The 13,256-nt window shown below is 43.1% G+C and overlaps 2 protein-coding genes across 2 annotated transcripts; both read left to right on the top strand.

Moving 5' to 3' along the window:
- Window positions 1-497: 497 nt before the first annotated feature.
- On the top strand, window positions 498-2,959 carry LOC105467996 (replication factor C subunit 2). The gene is given in 8 exon segments (XM_071073801.1): window positions 498-573; window positions 626-840; window positions 842-1,060; window positions 2,274-2,514; window positions 2,517-2,603; window positions 2,720-2,808; window positions 2,811-2,856; window positions 2,859-2,959. Coding segments are annotated over 8 exon segments (1,074 nt in total).
- Window positions 2,960-8,073: 5,114 nt separating this feature from the next.
- On the top strand, window positions 8,074-9,584 carry LOC105467997 (gamma-crystallin C). Its single transcript, XM_024788573.2, is given in 4 exon segments — window positions 8,074-8,082; window positions 8,182-8,424; window positions 9,398-9,538; window positions 9,540-9,584. Coding segments are annotated over 4 exon segments (438 nt in total).
- Window positions 9,585-13,256: the final 3,672 nt, after the last annotated feature.

Below are 13,256 nucleotides of genomic sequence, written 5' to 3'. Positions count from 1 at the left end.
ACCATATTTCTACTGTACCTTTTCTATGTTTACATTTGTTTAGAAACACAAATACTAGTGTGGTAGGCTGATCCATCTAGGTTTGTGTTAGTACACTCTATGATGTTCACACAACAATGAATTTTCTCAGAATGTATCCCACTGATAAGAGATGCATGGGGGAAGAGGAGACTAGAGAATGGAGGCATGGGCCAGGCGCAGTGGCTCACTCCTATAATCCCAGCACTTCAGGAGCCCGAGGTGGGAGGATTGCTTGAACCCAGGAGTTCGAGACCAGCCTGGGCAACATAGTGAGACCTCATCTCTACAAAAAAATAAACAAAATTAGCCAGGCATGGTAGCAGGCGCCTGTGGTCCCAAATTCTGCTGAAGTGGGAGAATCCCCTGAGCGAGAGAGGTAGAGGCTGCAGTGATCCAAGATCATGCTACTGTGCTCCAGCCTAGGAAACAGAGCGATACCTTATCTCAAAAAAAATAAAAATGAAAAGAGCCAGAGAATGGAGGTGCAAGTGAGTAGTGGGGTTGCAGGCAAGCGTGAAGCCCAAGAACCTGCCTCTGCCCCCAGCAAGGCCCTGGCAGGGCCAACGACTGCAAGCTGCATGGCGAGGGCCCAGGTCAGAAGGAACGGGCACATTCGGACATGAGAGTGGGGTTGAAAAATATAGGCCAGTAAAGCTGAATGAAATTGTCAGGAATGAATACACCGTGGGCAGGCTGCAGATCTTTGCAAGAGAAGGGAATATGCCTCACATCATCTTTGCTGGCCCCCTGGGAACTGACAAAGTTATAAGCATCCTGGGCCCAGCACTGAAGGATGCCATGTTGGAACTCAGTGCTTCAAAATGGCAAGGGCATTGATGTTGCGAGGAATAAAATCGAAATGTTTGCTCGACAAAAAGTCATCCTTCCCAAAGGTCAGCATAAGATCATCATCCTGGATGAAGCAGACAGCATAACTGATGGAGTCCAGCAAACCTTGAGGGGAACCGTGGAAATCTGCTCTAAAATGACTCACTGTGTTCTTGCTTTTAATGCTTCAGATAAGATCACCATGAGGCTAGTGTGACAGCAGCATAGATGAAGGATCAGAGAGAGGCCAAATTTCGGGCTTGGACATCATGAAGAAGCTGTTAGAGTAGTCTAAGAAGATAAAGGAGAGTTTTAGAATTCTACATTTGTGTAACTGGTGGTTCTTAGCTCCAGCCGCAGGTCAACATCTCCAGTGGAGTTTTAAAGAAACTGCGAGTGTCCTGTTCCTACCCCAGCCAGACCGAATGGTCATCTGCCCAGAAGGGCCCAATATTCAGCACACATTGTGATTCCAGAGTCTTCCTGGGCCTGGACTGACTCATCTGAGGGCTTGTGGCACATGGATGTCTGCCTTGGAGGATCATTTCCCCATCTGGAAGCCCTGGCCAGCCAAGGCCATGCTGGGGCAGTGCTGGCTGAGGCCTCTGTCTGATTTGCACTTCAGTTGGGTGATTTGAGGAAGGATCTTAAAAATCTGGAGTTCACTCTAGATTAGATGTTAGCAGACAGCAGGATTAATTTTGTGATTAGTTACCTCAAGAAATATTACCCATGGGGAGGGGAGACTAGAACACAGATAAACCTGTAATCCATAAAGAAGTAGCAGTTAATCATTTTGGCTGAGAGAGTGAGGGCTTGGGATTTTGAGAGTGGAGCATTGACTTTGTTTTTGTCTGCACTTAGGCAAAGTTAAGAAGTAGCTTTATTTTATCTCATTTCATCATGGTCTCGGAGTAGCCTTGTCTGAAGTTGTTATTCTGTGAGACTGTTTATGTCTAACAGGGGAGTGACATGTCCTTACTGTGAGTGCCAGGTCAGCATCCGAATGTCAGAGGCTGCTCCTTTTTCTCACTTTTTTCTCATTAATCAGACTATAGTCCATGAGATAACTCATGCTCTGAGTGGTTATGTAATTTGCCATGGAGCTAATCAGTGAACCTTCTGAGTGCAGGCGGCCTGAGTCCAAAGCTCACGCTCTTGCCTGTGAAGCTTTATGGCCTCCCTCATGCTTGGAAAAGAAAAAGCAATCTACAAAGCAATCTACTTTATACTTTGGTTAATACTTTGACATTTAGCCCTCTTTTTACCACATTTCTTTTAAGCACCTGCTGCCAAAGAGGAGTGGCGCCACCAGCATGGCTGGGCTGTGTGGATTATACAGCTACATTCTCGTAATCAAAGAGCTAATAGGGTGATGCCAGCCTCTGAGGGAAACCTCACTGCCTTCCCATCTCTGTTCAGAGGCTACTGGATCCCAGTGTACAGTCCTCCGCTACACAAAGCTGACCGACGCCCAGACCTGTGCAAAGTTGATAAATGCTAGAGAGAAGGGTACAGTGCTGTACACTGACTTTGGCCTAGAAGCCATCATCTTCATGGCCCAGGGAGACATGAGGCAGTCCCTGAACAACTTGCAGTCCATCTTCCCGGGATCTGGCTTCAGTTACAGCAAGAATTTGTTAAGGGTGTGCGACGAAAGCCACCCCTACTCATGAAGGAGGTGATCCAGCATTGTGTGAATGCTGATGTCAAGGAAACCTACAAGGAAGGATCAGAGAGAGGCCAAATTTGCGGCTTGGACATCACGAAGAAGCTGTTGTAGTAGTCTGAGAAGATAAAGGAGAGTTTTAGAATTCTACATTTGTCTGACTGGTGGTTCTTAGCTCCAGCCCCAAGTCAGCATCTCCAGTTCACCTTTGGCATCTGGGCTACTCACCAGAAGATGTCATTGGCAACATCTTCCAAGTGTGTAAAAGTTTCCAAATGGCAGAATAATTGATAAAGTGGAGTTTGTCAAGGAAACTGGATACACTGGTATGAAAGCAGCAGAGGAGTGAACTCCCTTCTGCAGACAACTGGGCTCCTGGCCAGGCTGTGTCAGAAGACAATGGCCCTGGTGGCCAGTTACAGCAGAGGCTTTATTGATTGAGTTACAAGAATCCTCATCCCTGGAATACAGGAGGCACAGCCTTCTGAAGTAGGGGGCATGGGTAGGGAATGCCATCTGAGGCGGGTGCCAGCATACACCGTACTTTAAACCCTCGTGGTTTTCACGTTGCTTCTAGCTGATCTCTGCTCCACGAGTGTTTGCATTCAACCTCAGACTCACTGATGAGGTGATGGGGCAGGGCAGAAAGGCTCAGAGAAGCTCAGGGCAGGCACCTCATCTGTGTGTGAGTTGGCATTTAGCTAATAAAACCTTGCAGTGTTTGTTGTAAGGTGACCACATGAGGCCTCAAGGAAAACCACCTTCCTGTCTCTGCCCTCGCTTGTTCCTCTCCTTTCTACTTGTCGCTCCTAGCAGCCTGCAAATAAGAAGATGACTAGATAGTAGATTGGACAAGCTAATCTCAGTTCTTCTAGAAGCATGAAGGGACCAGTCCCCGGGGGTGAAGGCAGAGTTTGCTATAATTTCCTATTTAGATAGACTTCTCAGAACCAGGGCAATGAGCCCTTCAGGAAGGGCTTGCTGAGGGGGTGCCGACTGGCGTGGCACCACCCAAAAACTCCAGCATGATGCCTTTCCCATGTTTTCGAGGGAACTTTTTGCTTTTGCTTTAGAATTCCCCAGTGCATTTTATATTAATTTGCAGAATTGCCTCTTTATTTGCAAGGGTACTATTTTTTCCCATTTTTTAAATTAAAATGTCAATTGTATATAAAAAAAGAGATGCATGACTGCATATGATACCACCGTATATTAATTGCTAAGAAGCAGGAAGGTGGGTGGTAAAATCAACTGCTGGCTAGACCTCAAACACCAGCAAAACTCTAGAATTGGCTACTGCTGTTGTAACATTCATTTCTCATCTCAGAAGAAATAAAAATTAGAATTACTAAGGAGTGGGAGGACTTGGGGCACAACACAGCATTCCCAGTTTTTCCCTTTTGCTTATTATCTCTGCTGTTATAAAGTCCCATTATGGCCGGGTGTGGTGGCTCACACCTGTAATCCCAACACTTTGGGAGGCCAAGGCTGGAGGATCATTTGAGCTCAGGAGTTTGAGACCAGCTTGGGCAACATGGCAAGACCCCATTTCTATTTTTGTTTAAGCCCGATTAAATCGGCCAGGCACGGTGGCTCACGCCTGTAATCCCAGGACTTTGGGAGGCTGAGGCAGGCAGATCACCTGAGATCAGGAGTTCAAGACCAGCCTGGCCAACATGGTGAAACCCTGACTCTACTAAAGATACAAAAATTAGCTGGGTGTGGTGGCAGGTGCCTATAATCCCAGCTACTCGGGAGGCTGAGGCAGGAGAATCGCTTGAACCTGGGAGGCGGAAGTTGCAGTGAGCTGAGATAGCACCATTGCACTCCAGCCTGGGTGACAAGAGCAAGACTTCATTTAAAAAAAAAAAAGGCCCATTAAATTGATCAAGTACAGGGTGCTTGTGTCATCCTACACACTGAAAGTTGCACATCCTAAACTTTGATGTAAGTGTGTTATGCCTATGTATGTTGAGCATTTGAAATAAGCTCCATAGACCATGATAACAATAAATTTCAGACAAGGGATGACTTTCACACATCCCCCCTCCCAGGCATTTATTGAGTATCCTGTATGTGCCAGTCCTCTATGCCAATTAGTGAGAACACAAAAATAAAGATGGAATAGTCCCTGCCTTTATGGGGCTCTCCCATCTGTTTTGAGGGACTGATGTCTAAACAAAATAATTAGATAAGTGATAGTTACCATTATAGTGGTATGAACATGAGGTGCTATGGAGGCAGTATTTAATTCAGCCCAGAAGATGAGGAAGGGTTCAGGAAAATCTTTTACAGAGAAACTGATGCTTGAGCTGAGACTTGAAGAAAGGGCAAAATTTCTCTGGTTGAAAAATAAACTGGTGTCTCATTGAGAAGGATCAATATTTTGAAAAACAAGAACAACATGAAATAATGTTGTGCATTTGGGAAATGACAAGTGGTTTGGTGTGATCAAACAGAAAGCATGGGGACAGACAAAGGAGGCCAGGTCTAGGATGCCATGCTAAGGGATCAATATTGGATCCTGGAGACAATGGGAGGCTGTGAAATATTTCAAGCAAATGAACAGCATGACTTGATGTGTTTTGATTCTCATCACTCCAGCATCTGGCCGAGTGCAGTTTGGAGGAAGATAAGACTGGGCAGTCAGGAGGCTGTTGAAAGTCCAGCTGAGATACGATAAGACCCTATGTAAGGCAGCTACAATGGCAGGGGTTTTGGGGTGGGGGGTAGTTGGGGCAGAGGAGAGAAGGAGAAAGATTTGAAAAAAGGTTGGAGAAATACAAGACTATGTCATTCTGGAACAAGAGAAACGTTCTGGGATATGCATTTTCTGGCCCCTTTATTGCTTTTCCTGTCTTCTTACCAGTGCTCTAATTTAAGTGCTGGTATCTCTGCTCTGATTCTCTCACTGTGTACATATGAAACTTTATAGAACAAGAAAGAGTGCTACAAAGCAGAGAGCACATCTGCCTTTAGGTCTAAAGAGAATGTTAGGTGGGGCACAGTGACTCATGCCTGTAATCCCAGCACTTTGGGAGGCCGAGGCAAACAGATTGCTTGAGGAGATCAAGACCAGACTGGGCAACATAGTGAGACCCTGTCTCTACATAAAGAAAATACAAAAAGTTAGCTGGGTGTGGTGGCATGCACCTATAGTCCCAGCTACTCAAGAGGCTGAAGTGGGAGCTTGAGCTTAAGTGTGGGAGGCAGAGACTGCAGTGAGCTAAGATTGCATCATTGCACTCTAGCCTGGGCAACAGAGCAGAACTCTGTCTCAAAAAATAAATAAATAGAATAAAGAGAATGTTAGTACAATTCCTAATAAGGCATTGCCTGGGGATGGCTAAAATACATGATTTCCTTGTCAAAATATAAAGAGATAAACCACAGCAGTGTTTTGGCCCAAGAACTATTTGGTGCTTATTAAAAATATAGGTTCTGGGCTGGGCACGGTGGCGCATGCCTGTAATCCCAGCACTTTGGGAGACCGAGCTGGGTGGATCACCGGAGGTCAGGAATTTGAGACCATCCTGGCCAACATAGCGAAACCCTGTCTCTACTAAAAATACAAAAATTAGCTGCATGTGGTGACGCACGCCTATAATCTCAGCTACTCAGGAAGTTGAAGCAGGAGAATCACTTGAACCCAGGAAGCGGAGGCTGCAGTGAGCTGAGATCGCACCACTGCACTCCAGCCTGGGTAACAGAGTGAGACTCCGTCTCAAAACATAAAATAAATTAAATAAAATAAAAAATAAAAATATAGGTTCTGAGGTCTTCTCCTGATCTAATGATGCAGGATTTGGCCAAAAGGTCAAGATGGTAATTTGCGGTTTTGACATGCCAGGTGATTCTTAGGCACACTCGAGTTTGAAAACCGCCTGATGGTTTCTGAAGTCCCTTCCAAGCCTAATTTTTCTTTAATCACAAAATGGCTTTATAGAGGATAAATTTTTTTCAGGAATCTTTGAAAGGATTAAATACCTTTGAGAGACATAAACAGGATAAAGTCAGCCTTAACGATGTCACTCTATTACTAATAACAACATATATTCAGTGTTCATTTGTGCCAAGTATGTGCCAAATGCTTTATACACATAATCCCACTTATTCATGTCAATATCCTTTAGCTAAAGGCCACCAGGGACACACCTGTCTTTAAACAAGTTGAGCTTATTACTTGTTGCAGCAAGGGAGTAAGTTCTCCTTGGGGAAGCATGGAGTGTCTCAGTAGAGAGCTTATAAAGAAATTGTTAATAGGATTTGCACTTCAGTTGTGTGATTTGGGGGAGGATCTTAAAAATCTGAAGTTCACTCTAGATTAGATGTTAGCAGAAAGCAGGGTTAATTTTGTGATTAGTTATCTCAAGAAATCTTACCCGTAGGGAAGGGAGACTAGAACACAGATAAACCTGTAATCCATAAAGAAGTAGCAGTTAATCATTTTGGCTGAGAGAGTGAGGGCTTGGGATTTTGAGAGTGGAGCATTGACTTTGTTTTTGTCTGCGCTTAGGCAAAGTTAAGAAGTGGCTTTATTGTATCTCATTTCATCATGGTCTCGGAGTAGCCTTGTCTGAAGTTATTATTCTGTGAGACTGTTTATGTCTAACAGGGGAGTGACATGTCCTCACTGTGAGTGCCAGGCCAGCATCTGAATGTCAGAGGCTGCCCTCTTGTCTCACTTTATTTCTCATTAATCAGACTGTAGTCCATGAGATAACTCATGCTCTGAGTGGTTATGTAATTTGCCATGGAGCTAATCAGTGGGCCTTCTGAGTGCAGGCGGCCTGAGTCCAAAGCTCACGCTCTTGCCGGTGAAGCTTTACGGCCTCCCTCACGCTTGAAGAAGGGAAAGCAATCTATAAAGTAGGATACAGTACTTCTCAGTCTCAGGCCCAGTGACCACAGAAACCTTTCCCTTGCTTGTTATCATAAGTTCACCACCAGGGACTGATTTCTAGTTAGATGACGTGCCCACGAAAGGCAAGGTTAAGAGCTGTCTTAAAGCATTGGGTTAACGAAGTCAAAACTAGCCAAGACATGAATCTAGATTTGTGTCCTGCCCTGGACTGGAAAACTGCGTAAAGACAAAAATTTAAGGTACAGCAGTCTCTACCATCCAGGGAAATGAGTCAGTGTTTGTGGCATTCTACATCAACAACCTCTCTGGAATCCTGGAGCGATTCTATAATGGCATAGATCTTTCCCAGAAAATTCACAGGAAATTACTCAATCATATAGAGAGAGCCATGAATTTCGGGTCAAAAGTTCAGACTGATGCGCAGATAAATTTAGAAAACAGTAACAATCCAAATAAAAGCAACACAGAGCAGTATGTGCAGGACAGCGTTAGAATATACCAGAGAACAAGGACACAATCTACAATCATTTCCAGTGAATGCAGCATGTTAAAGAGATGCGTAAAATCCCCTTACTGCCGAGGGCCCCTTTTGTGTTGTTCTTGCCAACGCAGCAGCCATCCTGCTATATAGACTGGCTGTGCGGCCGCAGGCCCCATCACACTGAACTCGCATCATCCGTGTCAACCAGCCATGGGGAAGGTAAGCAGAACACAAAAAATAAAATGAAAAAAAAAATTGCCGTTATATAATGCCTGTTAAGAGCAAATAATGCAATTTGGAACGATTCTTCCTTTGCAGATCACCTTCTATGAGGACAAGGCCTTCCAGGGCCGCAGCTACGAATCCACCACTGACTGCCCCAACCTGCAGACGTATTTAAGCCGCTGCAACTCCATCCGGGTGGAAAGTGGCTGCTGGATGCTCTATGAGCGTCCCAACTACCAAGGTCAACAATACTTGCTGCGGAGAGGGGAGTACCCTGACTACCAGCAATGGATGGGCCTCAGCGACTCCATCCGCTCCTGTTGTCTCATCCCCCAGGTGAGTTTTCTAGATTTCCATCATGCCGCCGGAGTGTCCCCACTGTATGGTCAATGTGGGTTAGAGGGAGGGAGGTTTGCATTTAAAAACTCCTAAGGGTTAGATGGGCATCAGAGACCTGCATAAGCCAGATAGATAACATGGACAAAAACAGCAGAGAAATGTAAGGAAGAACCCACTTAGAGGGAGAATCCGTTTTACTTTAAATTTTTGCTACCAATAAGTCAATTAAAAGTGGTCTGTAACAAATGTAATATCATAATGGGATATAAAACAAAACTTGCAAATGGGAAGCTGGTTGGGCATACAAAGACGGTATTTTTAACAAATTGTTTTGCCTATAGAAAAAGAATTTCTGATGAATTAATTAGATAGGTTCCACTGTGGACAAGTAAACCTTCAAAGCTGTATTGTTAATATAGGCTATTCAAAGGTTGTGTCCAACTTTGGAAAAGGTAATTTTTCTTAATTTGGAAAATCAGTTAAATTCTCATTCCAAATGACTATTTAAATTAACTTTACACTGAAGTACAAGATTTTTTAAATCTTACTTTAGTGGTAAATTTATATGTTTATAAATTTGCGAGATAATACTCTTACTAAAAGAATACTAGTCAAAATAAACTATTTCTATTTTTTCCCCGAAATGTAGTTTGAATTAACACAGGTAATTAGGAATCAAGATATCTGAGTTCTTGATGGATTCTAACTCAGCGTTTGAACCTCTTAAAAATTCCATCTCCTAAATAAGAATGAATTTCAGGTCAAAAAGAAAATGAGCATAGCAGTATTTAGGTGCTAGTGGAAGACAGATCCATGCGCAGCATCCACAGTAATCTACATTTTACACTGTCTAAATTTGACATTGACAATTCCATGCCCCACCCTACCAAGTTCATCTGTTCTTTGGTTGGACAAATTCCGGAAGAGACTCATTTGCTTTTCTCTATCCTTCTTTCTGCGGACCGAGTAGACAGGCTCCCACAGGCTGCGGCTGTACGAGAGAGAAGACCACAAAGGCCTCATGATGGAGCTAAGTGAGGACTGCCCCAGCATCCAGGACCGCTTCCACCTCAGCGAGATCCGTTCCCTCCACGTGCTGGAGGGCTGCTGGGTCCTCTACGAGCTGCCCAACTACCGGGGGCGCCAATACCTGCTGAGGCCCCAAGAGTACAGGCGGTGCCAGGACTGGGGGGCCATGGATGCTAAGGCTGGCTCTTTGCGGAGAGTGGTGGATTTATACTGAAATAGCTTAACACTACCAGTTTCCCATTTTGGAACCTAATAAAGATTTAGTCTGCATTATTGGCAATTGCTGACTTCTGTCGTTCTTTCATTGTGCAAATCAGTTCACCTTTAAATTTCCTTGTCAAAAGTTAAGTGAATGGGGCAGGAGACGGGGCCTGTTGGAGAAGAGCTTCAAGGTAGAGTGAGTTTGAACAAGCCTCGGATGTTAGGGTGGAGGCAGGGTGTAGCCTGCCTGAGAAAGAAAAGGCAGGGCAATGCCAGAGACCTGGGAGAGGCTGACTGACGAGAAGGGAGGCATTCAACTAAGTACCTTGAGGAACAATAGTTCGGAATTTTCCTTCTAACCAAAAATGTGGGTCAGACAAAAGGCAAAGTCAGATGAGTGGTGAGGGCACACTTAACTTGGCCAACAGCCTGATTAGACTATACAAAGGATTGTACTTTTGTTTACTTTCAGGCACAGTATTGTATTAGTAATGCCAGAGCCACCACGGCCACTGCCGTACCTTTGAACAAAGTTAAAGACCATTCATCTCCTTTTGAAAATGACTCCTGTCCAGGACTGTAGCTCTTTGTCAGTACTACCCCTGGCCCAAATGCTGCGTTAATTACAGAAACTGCACATCAGTTTCATGGTGACCAGCTATTGCAAATAAATTAATAAGAGATACACATCAATCTTTTAAATAGATTTGCATGGTATAGTGTACCCCAAACATAAAAAGTAACTACAAAAAACATCGTTCTGCCATAAGGTCACATGTGTATATGTTCATCACAGCACTATTCACGACAACAAAGACGTGGAGTCAACCTAAATGTCCATCAATGGTAGGCTGGGTTTTACAAAGTGGTACATACACACAATGGAATACTATGCAGCCATAAAAAAAGAATGAGACCCTGTCCTTTGCAGCAACATAGGTGGAGCTGGAGGCCAATATCCTAAGCAAACTAACACAGGAACAGAAAACAAAATACCTCCAGGTTGGAGAGGATCGAAAAACTACCTGTCAGGTACTATACTTATCACCTGGGTGATAAAATAATCTGTACACCAAACCCCCACAACACACAATTTGCCTGTATTACAAACCTGGATATGTGCCCCTGAATCTAAAATAAAAGTTAAAATAAATAAATAAGTCCTGTAACTACAAAACGGGCCCAAATTTAAAGGTGCATTAAAGAAAGCCATAATTTCTGGAGCCTTTGATTAAACTAAAATCTGCTTGCTCATAAGCAAAGCCCTAAAAAGTTTTTTTAAAAAGAAAGAAAAGAAAGCAATTGCAAGTCTTTTCATCAGTAGATAATTAATTTATTTTAACTTAAAAATTTCCCTTCAAAGTAAAAGTCCTCCCATAATCTTACTACTGTACAAATTCTATAAAGAAGTAGAAGGGAGTCCTTCTGATGCCCCTCATTGCTAACTCCTGTTTATAGTTGGTGAGCACCCTTCTGGGATTTTCGCCTTGTTTATATAGCTGTCTCATAAAACACATGCTTCTTTTCTTTACAAAAATGGAATCATGCTATATATATTAGTCTGCAACTTGCTTTTAAAATGTATTATAATATGGACATATATCTAGGTCAGTATCTTATTCTGTTTCATGATTGAATTGCATCTTGTTGTTTGGAAGTCCCTTAGACCATTTCACCATTTGTCCACTTAAGTGACTGGGTTTCCCAATGTTGCTTTGACCAACAATGCTGCAAAGAATGACATTGTACATATACGCTAACCCTGACGTGCCATAATTTTAAAAAGATAGTGACCTAGAAGTGAGACTACCGGCTCATACTGCAAGTTTATTTTATTTATTTATTTTTTGAGACATGGTCACACTCTGTTGTCCAGGATAGAGTGCAGTGGCACAAACACAGCTCACTGCAGCTTCGACCTCCCAGGATCAAGCAATGATCCTTCCATCTCAGCTTCCTAAGTAGCTGAGGCTACAGGAGTGCACCACCATGCCCAGCTAATTTTTTCATTTTTTATAGAAAGGGGGTCTCACTACGTTGCCAGGGCTTGTCTCGAACTCCTGGGCTCAAGTGATCCTCCCACATTGGTCTCCAAAAGTGCTGGGATTACAGGTGTGAGCCACCACACCCAGCTACAAGTTTATTTTCCATTTCAATATCCTCCATTTATTAGCCACTAGAGACTCAACTTCTCTGAGTTAGGATCCTTACCAATTTTTGAGCACCTACCATGAGCCTGCTATATGTAGCAATGGGGATGAAGAAAACAATCAAAACAAAACAAAAGAAAAAGGTATTTCACTACCACTGCAGAGCTCTACATAGAAAGAATACAAAAAAAAAAAAAAAAAAAAAGCAGCAGCAGCAGCAGCCAGAAAATAAGAATTAAAATAATTTGTATTGCACATAGTTGGTGTTTAATTCATAAATACCACTTACAAAGATTTATGACTCAAAGACAAGACAAAGTACTTCCATGGGTTGACACAGGGCTGTGAGCAATTCTTTGAACATGAAAGAAGCTGGACACAGGTCATTTTCCACTCCAGTGCTCTTTCCAGTCCATCAAACTGTTCTCTTCCAGGCCAATAAATACTTTCTAAAGTCTTCCTCGAGTCCAGCTTCTAGACATTTATTCCTTCCTCTCCCTGCATCATTCCAGCCATAGCTCCCCTTCGTGTTCATGCAATTAATTTCCTCTGAGTCAAAGGCCTTGTGTACTCTCGCACGTTCAGAGAACAAAGGTGTATTTTAGATCCCACTAGAAATAAGTTTCTTAGGAATTTGGTTTTATTTAATAATAAGCTAAGAGATCATGTTTTTCTGTTTCGCACATATTACTTTTCTAATTTCCTCAAACGTAGATATTTCCCTTTTTAGTTCTTTCTGAGATTAAGCCTTTTAGAACTAACTATTCTCTCTTTTGAATCACGGCACCACCATTAGCTAAGAGAAAAACATCTAATTCTCAGCTCCTTCCAGGCATAACTGTAACAAGATCAGACCCAATATCGAAGATTCATGTTTGCTGTGTGTTTTACCATAATAAAGGTTCAAAATTCTGTGAACTCTCTTGATAAAATATTCCAATTTCTTACACCCTTTCATGACGACGTTCTCTTAAAGGACTAAACTTGAAATTTTCAACATTCAGTTAAGCCCATTTCCTTCCTATTAACAATCAGTATTCAGCATTGTGGCACGTAAGTAATACTGTAGTTCTGACAGATTAATTTATATTTGCCTTATTAAGAGTCTTTGCTTTTTCTGCTCCCCGACTTAAACTTTTTTTGTTTTTCCCCAATCTATACAAACAAAAGCGTGAACTATATGTGAAATAGCTGAAGCTCCACTTCTATTATAAATAGACAATGTCCCAAATTACCTTTTTACAAACATTCTCAATAGCATCAGCCAATGATAGTAATCCGAACACTCCAGAGAGAATGGGACCAAAATCCACAATGAGCCCCGCGGACTAGGACAGCAAAGAATAAAAAGAGAACACGAAAATGCCCTTGCTCCCCTCCGCGGGCCCCTTTTGTGCGGTTCTTGCCAACGCAGCAGCCCTCCCGCTATATAGCCCCGCCGCGCCGCCG

The sequence above is a fragment of the Macaca nemestrina genome, chromosome 11, assembly GCF_043159975.1.
Source record: "Macaca nemestrina isolate mMacNem1 chromosome 11, mMacNem.hap1, whole genome shotgun sequence".
In the NCBI taxonomy this organism is placed as follows: Eukaryota; Metazoa; Chordata; class Mammalia; order Primates; family Cercopithecidae; genus Macaca; species Macaca nemestrina.
This window is presented reverse-complemented; position numbering and strand designations above follow the sequence as displayed.